Raw genomic sequence first — 14684 nt, 5'->3', positions numbered from 1 at the left:
TTCCAACAATCTACTAGCCGTATTACACTTATGCTAGAAATTTTATCTAACAAAACTGCTTAATCATGACAAATATTCACTGCAAAATTGGGAAAAAGTGCACAATACCATACTCCTTACGCGTTTTTCAAAATAACACATACACATAAACCATGTACACGTCGACTTATTTTTACTTAAAAAAACATCCCAGAATTACACAAAAATGGCATTGCGCACACTCTTCACTATATCCATGTACACTGCTTTTTTCTCATAAATTAGAAAAATTTCACGAAAATACATGACAATTTTCTGAATCTTTAAACCCGGTAAAAAGAACATATATGAAATTACCTGATCACGAAAAAGTATATACCCTTTCCAAATATGAACATTTCCACATATAAAATAAATAAAATATCCAAAAACTTTTACCTCTAAATCATCTATTATATTATAAACGTCACCAACGAATTCATACCGCAAGCATTACAAATACTTAGTGTCAAATATTTAAATTATTTCCATGCACGTTTACTTCAACTAAAACGTATACCAAATTCCTACAAACATAAAATTCACAAAATAACTATCATTTAATTAAAATATCACTAAACCATGTACACGTCGACTTATTTTTACTTGAAAAAAAAATCCCAGAATTGCACAAAAATGGCATTGCGCACACTCTTCACCATATCCATGTACACTTCTTTTTTCTTATAAATTAGAAAAATTTCACGAAAATGCATGACAATTTTCTGAATCTTTAAACCCGTTAAAAAGAACATATATGAAATTACCTAATAACGAAAAAGTATATACACCCTTTCCAAATATGAACATTTCCACGTATAAAATAAATAAAATATCCAAAAACTTTTACCTCTAAATCATCTATTATATTATAAACGTCACCAACGAATTCATACCGCAAGCATTACAAATACTTAGTGTCAAATATTTAAATTATTTCCATGCACGTTTACTTCAACTAAAACGTATACCAAATTCCTACAAACATAAAATTCACAAAATAACTATCATTTAATTAAAATATCACTAAACCATGTACACGTCGACTTATTTTTACTTGAAAAAAAAATCCCAGAATTGCACAAAAATGGCATTGCGCACACTCTTCACCATATCCATGTACACTTCTTTTTTCTTATAAATTAGAAAAATTTCACGAAAATGCATGACAATTTTCTGAATCTTTAAACCCGTTAAAAAGAACATATATGAAATTACCTAATAACGAAAAAGTATATACACCCTTTCCAAATATGAACATTTCCACGTATAAAATAAATAAAATATCCAAAAACTTTTACCTCTAAATTATCTATTATATTATAAACGTCACCAACGAATTCATACCGCAAACATTACAAATACTTAGTGTCAAATATTTAAATTATTTCCATGCACGTTTACTTCAACTAAAACGTATACCAAATTCCTACAAACATAAAATTCACAAAATAACTATCATTTAATTAAAATATAATTAAATTCAAAAACACTACTTAAAATATAAATAAGCACATACATTAAATTAATAAAAATTAGCTTACAATCCTAATTACTTTAAATTAAATCATTCCTAATAACAATTTTCCCAATAATACCAAATTACTTTACTTCCACCTTACATTTAGAACAATGCATAAAAATAATATCCTCAAATAATTAAAAATACTAACTTACCTAATCTTCTTCAGAATCTTGATTACGTGTCCGATAAACTTTTCTTATTTCTGTTTCAGGATCTTTAAAATCATACTTATAGTTCACAGCAAGGTACCAGGTAAAATAAATAACTTAATAAAACATCTTTACTTCTATCTCGCACAACCTTAAAGAAACACTTATTACTACCCCTTTCAATCCCACTAAATACCCATTTCGAATTCACTTTAGTTAGGGCCATGGGATCCAAAAATTAACGAACACTGTTTCACACAACATTCCATTACAACACAAGCCAAATACAAAATTTCCAGATTTTTTCCCGATTTCCCCCCTTTTCCGATTAAAGAACCGTAATTCATCCATTAATATCACATGACATATCCCATGATCTCTCATTTCCCTCACACAAAATAATGCGTAATCAGAACTGAGTACTGCTCACATTATTACTAAAGTCCCAGGTAGTAACCTTTATCGCCTCCAAAATGTCGCCAAACTACCAGTTACCATATTCTAAAGATCAGCTGTTTTTTCTTTTGTTATGTTGATGATAATTATTGACTTGATAAATATCGATAGATAAGTGATCTTTCTAAAAAAAGTCACCAACCTGCACCTTATAAGTAACTTTTAACATGATTTAATTGTGTTCTGAAAGTTGTCTATACTTTCATTTTTGCATTCCTGCCAGTGTGAAAAAAAAATCCTATCAATTTTTATGGAACTACTTAGATATGGTTGTTTATATGTATGCAATGAATATATCTATGTTAGCCAAGTAATAGTGTTCTTTTGTTACTTAATTTCACAAGATGAGGATACTGTTATTGCAAATTATCAACCCAGTAATCAACTGACATATATATATGTTTCTAAGTGTTACCTTTTTTAATTAAAAAAAAATTAAGAAAAATGAGAAAGTTTCGAATTTTTCTAAAATTTATTATTGAATATTTATCTGTTTCATTTTAGCCATCTGTAGCGGTTGGTAATGTTGGACAGCTTGCTGTGGATTTACTACTTAATAATCTGAGAGTTGAGCATCTTGGTTATATACATCATCCATCTATCTTGCCTATAGTTGGTGCTGATCCATTTGATCCTGGAAGGAAGAAACTAGCTACTAGCTGTGAATGTTAGCATTATTATTATTATTACTATAGTATAATTAATTAATAATTCTCATTTGTGTATTATTCCTTTATATTTTTCATCGTACCTTGAACTTTTTCTTATATGATAGTAGTACTTATTAAAAAGAATGGTATGACATAATACTGAAGTAAAAAAAAAAAAAAAAAAATCGGTGTAAAATTAAGAATACAAATCATTAATAATGCAGCCATGTATATAATAGTATGATGAAAAGTCATGAACTTTTTGCTGTTTTTGGAGAGCATTGGCAAATTCACTACTGACTAATTTTCTGCCATACTAATATGCAAAAGGTAATACCATTTCGAAATGATACCAAGCTAAAAATTCCATGTAGGAGCAATCAATCAATAAACTTTAAAAAGCAAGAAACATTGTTAATAAAACACCTAACTTTTTTACTTCTTTCTATGAAGTAAAGGAAGTATTGTAATCACAAATAATTCCAGATATCATATTTCAATGAAAATATCAGTTAGAGTTGACTTAAGGGTACCCCTTGTATTATCGCAAAGTTGTTGTTTCATTTATTGCCAAGTTGTTGTTCAGTTTATTGCCAAGTTGTTGTTTCATTCATGGTAACCTGAGTAGTTGAATGTTATGGAAATCCTATTATGATGTAATTGTTTCCATTAATCCGGGAAATTTTGAATCGTGGGATGTTTTGTAAGGGCTTGTGTGGTGTGTGTGGTTAGGAAATACATTGCTTGTTTCATTGTTTAGACGGTAGAATGGCTGAATGTAATAAGATTAATTTGAAGTTTCTGTACGATTTGGAACGAAATGGGGAAAAGTGCATTAATTGACTGGTGTGTAAATGAAGGTTTACTTAGTAGTCATTTTCGGGGCAGTCCGGAATACATAAGATATTTTTTACTCTTATTTTTGTGAATTTATGTGGTGACACCAATATACGGATTCTAGTTCAGACAATTTTTTTTTTGGATGCTGTTAAGGAATTTTGTGTGCCACAGAGATAAGTGGATATTTGCTTTGTGTAATGCTTAAATGCATAATGTTAATGCATAATCTTTTTTTATGTTATTTTATTGTTTGGTTTAAAATGTAGTTTACTGAGATTATGTATTTTTTGTTTGCCTTTACTGTAGAATTGGGTGCTTTTTTGACTTTTTAAGTGAAAATATATGGATGTGTACCTGGACGAACTCAAGGGAGTGCGCAAAGTTTAGTTTGGGCAATTCTCTGATGTTTTTTGAAGTGAAAATAGGTCGATGTGTACATGGATAAAGTCAAGAGAGTGCGCATTGCCATTTTAAAAATTGCAATTCTGGGATTTTTTTTAAGTGAAAGTAGGTCGTTGTATACATGGATACCGAGTTTGTGCAATTCTTTGTCTTGTTATTTTGGCTTTGTGTAGCAGCGATTTTTGGCGGGAAAATTGCCGCTATGCAAACCAAAATAACAAGTCAAAGATTTGCACAAATTCGGTATCCATGTGCGCCAAAAATCGCCAAGGGGTACCCTAAAATATACTTTTACCAAAATATCCATTTTGACCTCTATCGAATGCAATTTAATAAGGCGACCATGTCCTGAATTTCCCAGGACAGTCCTGAATTTTCAAACCCTATCCCGATTTTTTACAACTCATTTTTTGGTCCCGTGTTTATAGCATTTGTCTCGAAAAACTAGTGCGAGAACGTAAGGCTTCGTTCAGTTGGGAGTATAAATGACATAACTGGTTTAAGGCGAGCTTCGTTGCTAGGTAAATGAAAGGTTGGTAGGTTGCTATACTGTAAATAAATAAAGTGAATTTTAAAGAGTGCATTTATTCTATTGTGGTTTATGTGCTATTCACAAAGTAGATCTAATTCAATTCAGTAATTTTAAATGAAATGCAGGAAAAAATGCATATTCCATGTATAAGAAAGTCATGTGGTGTGCACATCAGATTTTTTAGAAATGTGAAAGAGCTTGATGAATATAAAAGGAAATGTTATTTATATACTGCATTTTACTGAAGTTCTGTAAAAGTTATTACTGCCAAGTATGTGATTGCACTCTATAAAAATTTCCAGTTAACTGTGAAGTAATTTTACATACTTAAATTGCAAATGTTGTACTCTTGCAACTGCATCTTTTTCTGATGTAGGATATTTTTAAATATATGAGTTTTACTTTACTTTGTTTTTAAAGATGAAGATACTGATATTGTAAATGATTAACTGCAATCAAAATTTTGTAATTTCCAATTAGAAAACATGCAAAATGTTATAGAGGCAGCAAGAATTGATACGTAGTGGAATATAATTGGAAAATGAAAAAGTTATTTATAAGTGAAGTTTAAAAGTGAAATTTTAAAATATTGTGGATTTTCTTAAATAATGTTGGCCACTTTGACAGTTCCTCATAGCAATGTGGAATGTGAGAAGACTTCAATTAATCCTTCGAGTGGTGTGGGTGTTTGGAACCATCGTGAAGATTTGCATTTAAACAGTCTTTATTAGCTAAATTTGTACACTTATTTTAGTCTCTATTTTCATAAACTTACATTTATTAAGATGACATTTTTATTATTAAAGAAGGTAAGAAAGCAAATATATTAAATTATAAGCTAATGTATACTAATACAAATATCTCAATAGACAAAATATCTCATGATCAGATAAAGCTGGTCATGGCGCTCAGAAGTTTAAAACATCGAATAAATTTGAATTCGTGCATGACAGTATACTGGAAAAACATTTATTAGCAGAAAGCCTGAATTTGATATTATTTGTAGTTTATTTTTTAAAAATTTCTTTTAATATATTTTTAGTGTTCAAAAATAATTTGTATTAGTAAAAAAAAAATTCCCTGAAATTAGCTTGGTAGGTTAGCAAGTATATAGTAGTACTATCAAATTCCAAAATGGTTATTATGTGCTGTGATTTGAATCAAAGATGTTTTATGAGATTAAGTTAGAACTTTGAACAGGTCATTCAAAACATGATATCTGATTATATAACTGATATTCTTTGCATCTAGATAGATATATTGTCATGTTGATATGTTGTATTACTTTTTAAATTATCAAAAGTGTTCCCTGCCATAATTTTACTTCATCATATTGTGCTTTTGAATACTACCGTATTGCTTTTTTACCCTGTATGTTGTTACTGTATGCATATGAGACTTGTTTAACATCGTCTTTCATTTTTTAACATCATCTGAAATTTTATGTCAGTAACACATTGACTGTCAGTCACTAGAGTTAGATTGATTGTTATTGCCACCCATATGGAAGTAAATTGTATTCAGATGTCAACATACTTATAATAAGAAATATAATTTAAAAATATTAATAAAAGATAATTATGTGATACCTAAGTATTATTTAGGCCTTTTATTAAAGTATTTTTTAATTACACAGCAGCGCATGATTGGCACTACATGTCAGAATTTCCCCAAATGCCACTTTACGTGATGGTATGTGGAATGTAAAAAATAAATTAAAATAAGAAAACTAAGTGACAGTATGCATTATTTTTATATCAATATGTACTACAGACAACTATACATATTACAAAGGAATTTATAACAAGAAAATTACAAAGACATTATTTAAAAAGATACATCTAGAATGTTATTTGTGTATTATCTTTGAATAATCTAAGTAATACCTGGGAGATCCTTCACAAAATTTGCAAACATATATTGTATCTTTACGTTTCCCTTGGGAATAGCAACTTTTGCATTGCTTTCTTAGAATTTTTCCATATTTTCTTTCTTCCTGTGTACTCAGCACATGTTCAGATTCAGACTGATCACACACAGGAGCACGAAGAACAAATGGCTGTTTCAGTAAACTTTGTATCACTACTAAACGGTAGTCATACAGTGATGTATTTTCATTCGAATACTTATTATAAATAAAGTGAGAATTGTTCATCATTATTTGCAAAATATGCACAAATATTTTTGTGGGCCACCTAATTGTTTTTCTCTCACAAGGATAATAAACAAGCATCTAATCTTGCTTATCAATACCGGCCATAAATTTATTATATTGAATTACAGGAAGAGGTTTCGATTTAATTTCACCTCTTTTGTTTGTTATTTGCGCCATATTATTTTTATATTCACTAGAAATATAAGTGACATGTCTCTTATCGTGCCACTTTGTAATCATCACGCCATTAGCATATTTTGCTACAGTTTGCCCTTTCTTCAGTTTTTTTTTTTTTTTTTTTTTGTTTTGTTGTTGTTTTTTTGTTTGCCTCTTTTGAAAATGTCTTTCTGTTCTTTCTGATTATCCCAGTACAATGAGTTTTTGTATCAGCAAGACATTTTGCCAGTTCATAGCTGTTATAATAATTGTCCATAAATGTGCTATGTCCTACATCCAGCATTCCCTCGAGTAAATTCATAATGACTTTTTTGCATGTTCTTTTCCACCAGAATCATCCAACATGCCTGTATATACCATAAATTTCAGAACCATACCATCAGGGGTTCTGATCATGTACAACTTGATACCATATTTGTGACATTTATTTGGTATATACTGTCTGAATATAAGCTGTCCATGCCACAATACCATTGATTCATCTAAACTAATCTCACGCCCTGGGTAATATATTTCAGATACTCACGTGTTGGACAAATTCACCGTATCTCTTACTTTATACAGTCGATCCTTTTGAAGCTCTGTATTCTAATCTGGGATTTTTGCGAAGTGCAATGCCCTCAGTAACAACAAAAACCGATTTCTGCTCATATTTTCTGAAAATGCACGTAAACCAAACAGTGAATCTGTTTTCCAGTAATCTTGTATACAGTTGATTCGTATAGTTCCCATATGTAGGATCAATCCCACAAATACCAAGAGTACCTCTTTTTTGGTGTCCTTCCAAGCATTAATGCGAGTATGTTTCTTTTTTTCATTACGAAAGAGTACTTTATGAGCATATCATTAGTTTCAGCAACTATTTCTTCCAAGATATGATCAGTGAAAAAATGATGAAAGATATATATAGAATTGTTAGCTGAAACAGGTTAGAGCAAACACTCGGATTTTATGAAAGGAAATTTTTTCGTTGATGTTGAATCGTTTTCCCAAATAACATTTTCCGACATAGTTGAATCATCCTGCTGACATGCAACTTCTTGCATGATTCATTCTTTATCATCATCGGAATCCGAAATATCATGGGTACCAGTCGGAGGAACGAATTCTTCGTCACTGTCATAACTAAAATCGCTCAAGTACTCATTTGATAGCTCAGCCAGCAAATTTGCTATTTCATCATATGTAAGAGCCTTTATATATTGAACTTTTCTTTTTTTTGGGTGAGAAGGCCCTGCACTATCATCTCTATAACTCATACTAAAAGATTATTTTTCAATAAAAAATAAAACAATAATTTCAAAACCGCGATTATTTATGCGTAGTTTCTAATTATCACTCCACGCCAATACCAGAAGAAATGCCCAGCATGCAATGCCAAATGAACTGGAGAATGAATAACAAGTAGTATAGGATTTTCCCGCGCCAGTGCGTGACTGGCTACTGAAACATCACCCACAGCACGCACTGGCACGTGCGTGATTGGCTCCTTGCTTATAACACAATATCACGTGATTGGCAGTCAGTGTGTTAAACAATTTTCCTTTGTTTAATTATTTAATTAACAACCTTGATAATGCAATCACTTTTAGATTTGCATCCAAGTTGTTTTTCTGAAATATTTTGAGTTCACTCTTTTACTTGCTTTGTTTATATATACTTATCTTTGGCTATAAGCCAAAAGATAAGTTGCCGATTTTATATTTCATTTATTGCTCTGAGTTTGTATTATTATTTTTCATATTTATTTATTTTGATTCTGATGTTTAATATTTTTTTTTATAAAAACATTTCAGTGTATGAGTGCAAAGAAAAGAAGCTTGTAATAATTCAACAGCGATCACCAATAGTATCTGTAAGATTTGTTTTATTATTATGAGTATAAGTTTGTTTAATACAGTTAATATGTATCGTTTTGAAGTAAAGAAATGTTTTTATTTCAGCATTTTTAACAATAAAATGCTATATATTTCATATATGTAGTGATTTATTATGTATTTCATAATACTGCAACATTATTATGTATTTCATTTGGGATGAGCTTTACAAAATAGGACCGTAATATATTCAGTGATTTCTCAATTAAGAAGAAGAAATAATATATGTATAACAAGTCATATTAAATGAAATATAACATCATTATAAGAATTAAAGCTTTTATAAAAGAAAATTTATTTTTATGTAATTTATCATTCTTATTTGTTTTTACCAGTCAAAACCAACATGTAACTGTATTTCATTATATTCTTATTATTTCTTTTTGACCACATTTTATTAAAATATGCTTTACATTCAAATAAATTTATTTCTTTCAGAGTAAAGTATGTGAATATCAAGCATTCCTGACTGCTTTCATTAAAGAGCACAAATTTAAAAAAACAGTCTTATTATCCAGTAGTTTTTCTCAGTTTTTCACTGTTGATGATCTTAGTGGGTATGGTTCTATTTTAATGCTTATTCAAAAATAGTTTTATCCCAGTTTTTACTTTGACCTTTCAAATATATGATTTTTCATTTTTTTTTTTTTTTTTTTTTTTTTTTTTTAACATTAGTATTTCCTTATAAGATTTCGTAATTCTGACTGAAATCATCTTCAAAGTCTGAGATCTGGAATCATTAAGATTTGGACGATGTTGAAAAATCCAGATTTTAAATCATTAATTTATATCTAGTAAAATAACTTGTAGAATTTATAAAATTTGAATTTTTTAATCTTGTTTTATCTATTGAAAAATACAGAGCGAAAAAAGGTAGCTTTAAAAAAAAGTTATCAATTTTGTATATATTTCTTTTCTCACTTAGTGTGATTTCAAATAGTCCGAAATATCAGTAGCATTGTTTACTGGGAATATGTGAAGTATTATAGTATTTAGAAATTATTAAAAGGAGGAAAATTTAAACATGTTTATAAGTGATGGTGATTTTTAATCCATGTAAATATTAATTCATTTTGATTTTGTGTTTTTTCATTTATAAATAAAAAGTTGTTTTAAAATTTTTATTTATAAATTGTGTTTCCTTTTGAAGGCAACATTTTGTTTTTCTTCCCTGTTCCTCCATAAGTTAAGTAAATGAATCTAATATAATTAAGATAAATTTATAAGTTGATATTAAAATTATTTGCTCCATTTTTTCCAAACTCAGCTAGAGTTTTTGAATACTTTTGTTTGAAACAATTTGCATGTTTATAAAAATAAATAATTTCATACATTTGCATTGGCTTAAATGTAATAAGCTGTTGATGTAATACCGTAATTTAAAATTTTCTTGAATTGTCATAGCAAAAAATAATAATTTTATAAATAGAATAGTTGCACTTGTTCAAAAATAATAAATTTTTATCATTAATCTGAAAATTTTGGATTACCTGTCAAGTGCTTTTTTCTTTTTAATTAAAAGTAATGAAGCAATAGAGAAACACATAATTTGAAGAAAACTTGATTGAATCACATAAGCTGTATTTTATTCTATGATTTTTTCCCATCTCTCTAGCAGCTGAAAAATCCCCCCCCACTTTTTTTGAAAAAGTCATTAATTTATTTATAAAGAAATTATGCAGGTGCTGTTTGACAGTCTCTAAGGAAGTGCACTTTGGGCCATTCAGAGAATTTTAAAATGATTTGAAGAGATGAAAATTTGAGAGAGCAAGATCTGTTAGTTATAGGAGGTGACACAACACATCCCAGTTATACTCAATAAGTCTGTCTGACATTCTTTGAAATGTGAGGATAAACGTTGTCATGATGGAAGATAATACCTTAATAATTAATCAGTTCTGGGTTTTTCTCTATGTTTTCTTTTTTTAAAACTGCCATTTGTGGACAATATTTTTCGGAATTTATTGTCTGATTTGGTGGCAACAATATAATTCCTTTTTAATCTCACCTACACAAAGCATTACTTTTGTTAGATGCAGCCATGCTCTCAATGTTGCTAAAAGGAGTTTCATTTGATTTACTTCAGTATTTTTCCCTTGTAAGGTTATTGGATAGTAACCACTTCTTATCTCTATCTTATTTCTAGTGATGAACTGTTTTGAAAAAGGAGTTTCTTTATTTTGTTTCAGCAAACAATCACATGCTAAAATTTGACCAAGCATATTATGCTTTGTTTAAAATATCATAGTGGCATCCCACATCATAGTGGCTAAGGTACCCACTTTTCTTCAGATGATCATGTTCTGTATTTTTCTGAATATTTAGTCTGTCTTTTATGTCCTGAACAATATGCTGTGCTTCTTTTAATACATTCTTGTTTATTAGAGGATGATCAATTTGGAGTCGCCATCATCTTTGAAGCTGAAATTTCCATGTTTAAACTTTCTGAATCATTTTCAGACAGTGGCATCAAAAATAGCACTTTGTCTCTATACAGAGAAAATTTTACAAACAGTTTGTCTAGCATTTTTGTCCCTTTTTTATGTAAAAAGAACATGATTCTGCAATCTTAGCAATGATTTCTGAAACAAAAATTATACTGAACTAGAATTAAGAAGCATGAGCCAAAAAAGACCTTATTTACACATCTGCTTCAGTTAAGGTCGTACCTTATCAGCAGTAAGAAAATAATTAGAAGAAAATGCACTTCAATTTAAAAAACTATAGAACTTTGTGGATGACTTAATTTGTAAAGGCATGGTATAATTAATTTCTTTCCATTAAAAATCATGCTAGGTGTGTCTGATCTAAATTGTTCTATAAAGCAATGTATTTATGTCATATATGCTACATTCCTCCGTAGCATCATATTCACCTTTTGAAAATCTAATCAGTTTAAAAATTTGTCAATTTATTTATATAATCAGTTTTTAAATAATTAATTATCATTTGAGTGTTATTTGCTATGATTTTCATATTTGAACTTCTAACAAAGGAAGTTTGTGTATAGACAACAAGAAAAATTTAAATGTTAATGTTAGAATTGTCAGCCTCTCAAAATGATGGTTTTTTAAAGTATGATAAAATATGCATACATCTGGTGTTGCTGTTTTTAGTTAGTTTAATGTCAGATAAAGCTAAACAATCCATAAACATTATCATTCTCAAAATGGAATTTTTAAAAGCTAATTCATTAATGCCATTTACATTAAAATAGCTATTCACATATTGAACATTGATAGTTTTACTGTTAAATATCATCAGATAAGTTTAGATCCAAGAAATATGTACCATAAATCTATGAAAATTTATTTTGCTGTGCATTTTGCAAAGTATTATTAATAGTGTAGATATAAGTTTTAATGTTAGTTATATATAAGTGTATATATGTATATATATATATATATATATTCATAGGATTAAGTTCTTTGAATATCAGCATTTGTTCATAATCCCTTCTATTCACGGAAATTTTTGGCCTGACTTGAATTGCCAGTTTGGCTTAGCCTTATAGCTCGAGTAAAGACGAAACACCTTCGTATTTATTTATTAATTATTGTTCATTGAATGGGAGTTGGTTTGTTCCCCTTAAAGAGTCAACTAATTTCTGATCAATGACAATGATTACATGCATTTAATTTAATTCTTGCCTTTAATTTATTCCTTTTACAACTGAAATTTTGTTCTTCATGATGATTTAATTCCAGTCCCTGTTAAAACATTATTAACATTTTACTTTCAAGTTACTTCAAAACATCTTTCAAAATATAACTTACTAGTATGGATTCACTCTTTTAAGATCATTCTACTTTAATTAAACTTAGGAGATAATATCCTTAATTAATCAATATTATTTAGTATATAAATTATTATTAACTTACTTTGCAGGAATTGTGCAAGTAGTAGTAACTTGTTTTCGCACTAAATGAATTTAAGATCATACAACATTATATATATATATTTCTTTTTTAGGATTCCTATGCATTATCTATGTTCTGTTAATATTGCCGATGAAGAAACGTTCAAAGACTTATCATGGAAGAACTTTTCTTTACCAAAAAATGTTAATTCTATTGAAACTTCTAAAATACCTGGAGGTGGAATTGCAACCACATTGTTAGATGATTGGTAAGCCCCCAGCCTCCTTTTTTCCTTAGTTTTGTGTCTGTGTGCAGCTGTATACACATACAAGGTTTATGCTGAAAGTAATGTGACCCATTTCCTTCTGCTGCGACTATCCATCACACAGCATTGCTGCTTACGTAGAAGGATGGGTGGAGTCTTTGGGAACACACTGCGACCAGTGCCAGTCGGCTCTGAGCTCCTGGACGGTCACAGTGCCTGCTTCAGTGAACTCTTGTGTGAGTGCTCAGTTGAAAAGATGGAAAAAACCCTCGAGCAATGATACACTATAAAGTTATAAGGTATTTCTCCCACCTTCTTAGCATGCCTTCATAGTGTAGTGGTTCTGCATGCTGGGCCTGTATTCCAGATGTCTGTGGTTCGATTCCTGGCGAAGGCGATTGCTCATTTTTCATCTTGCCTGCTTCCATATTAACCTAATGTCCCTACAAAGTTTACAAAGTTTTAAAACTTGAGAAAACGCCTTCAGAGACTTTTGTGTTGCATCAGAAGTATTTGTCCCCTCCCGACTTCTGTTTGTTCTTGAAGATTAAAAAATCCCTCAAAGGACAGGATTTGGGGACCCTGGAGAACATCAAGGCAGCTATGATGAGGTTACTAAAGGACATCCCTGTGACAGACTTCCAGGACGCATATAAAGCACGGAAATCGCATTGGAACAAGTGTGTTAAAGCAGGAGGGAATATTGAGTAATTGTACAAATCAGTTCAGTAAATTTCTTATAAAAAAAAAAAGAAATGGCTGCATTACTTTCAAGACATACCTTATATGTTTTATTTAGGACCAAAAAGTTCATATTTATCAAAATGTTGCAACTAACTGAGATTTAAAAACTGATGAACTGAAATCTCTCAAATATTTTATATAAAAACTATAGATTTTATATTGCTTTTTTTAAAATGAATGTTTCTGTTTGATTTCAATACTACTAATCTTTCCATTGTTTTAGTTTAAAGCATTTAACGTTATTTTAGGTTTGAATTTGAAATATTCAAAGCAAAATAAAAAAAATATATAAATTTGAATTGGATCTTTTTAAAGATTTTTTCAATTTTAGCATAAAATGTCAGATCCCTTATATATTCGTAAATATTAATTTACTCTCAGTTGAAACCTGCAATGAAGCACTTTGTTATTTAACTGCATCCATTTATGGTTGATTATCTGTACATGAATTTAGAAAAGGAATTTTTAGCATTAGTTTAATACTTTTTTTATTATGCTCAGAAAGTGCTTAAATATGTGAAACATGTAATCTAATTTTTATGTGAATAATAATGTAAAGTAGCAGCTACATATCTGCAAGGAATTTAAGCAGCATATGTATCCCACTATAGGACACAGACATTTTTTATAAAAAACATCTTTTCCTATAGTAGGTACATATGCTGGCTACTAATAAACATTTTACCCTTTTTATGACATTTTAAGATAACTCAAATCTCAATACTTTAGAATACTAAATTTATGTTATTTCTATATAAAAACAATGAAAAAAATTTTAAAGATTAAAATATTTATAAAAAACAACTTAATTACAAACTTTTTTTACATAGCATTTTAAGGTACTCTTTAAAATGTTAAATTATGACACTGAAAACGATTAAAATTAATGCTAAAGAGATTAAAATATTTATTAACCCGCGAGAACACGCAACGGGTATGTCATACCCGTGTGCATTTTTTGTTTTGTATATTTCTCACCATTCTTTCATAAAAGGACGAAACTTGGTGTAGCTGAGTTCAAGGTCACATACTTA

At 29.4% G+C, this 14684-nt stretch overlaps 1 protein-coding gene across 3 annotated transcripts in view; it reads left to right on the top strand.

Annotated features, from left to right (window-relative positions):
- The window catches only part of LOC118185799 (proteasome assembly chaperone 2), a 31740-nt gene that overhangs the window by 5668 nt on the left and 11388 nt on the right, over window positions 1–14684 (top strand). For all 3 annotated transcript variants that reach the window (XM_035355708.2, XM_035355707.2, XM_085812941.1), the window contains 4 exons: window positions 2653–2815; window positions 8701–8759; window positions 9220–9338; window positions 12754–12909. In XM_035355708.2, the coding sequence (XP_035211599.1) occupies window positions 2653–2815; window positions 8701–8759; window positions 9220–9338; window positions 12754–12909 (497 nt within the window). The remainder of the gene's footprint in view (window positions 1–2652; window positions 2816–8700; window positions 8760–9219; window positions 9339–12753; window positions 12910–14684) is intronic.

Source organism: Stegodyphus dumicola, chromosome 3 (assembly GCF_044657685.1).
Source record: "Stegodyphus dumicola isolate Sdum_Otavi_A_Nest chromosome 3, ASM4465768v1".
In the NCBI taxonomy this organism is placed as follows: Eukaryota; Metazoa; Arthropoda; class Arachnida; order Araneae; family Eresidae; genus Stegodyphus; species Stegodyphus dumicola.
Note: the sequence above shows the minus strand (reverse complement) of the source record. Positions and strands in the feature narration are given on the sequence as shown.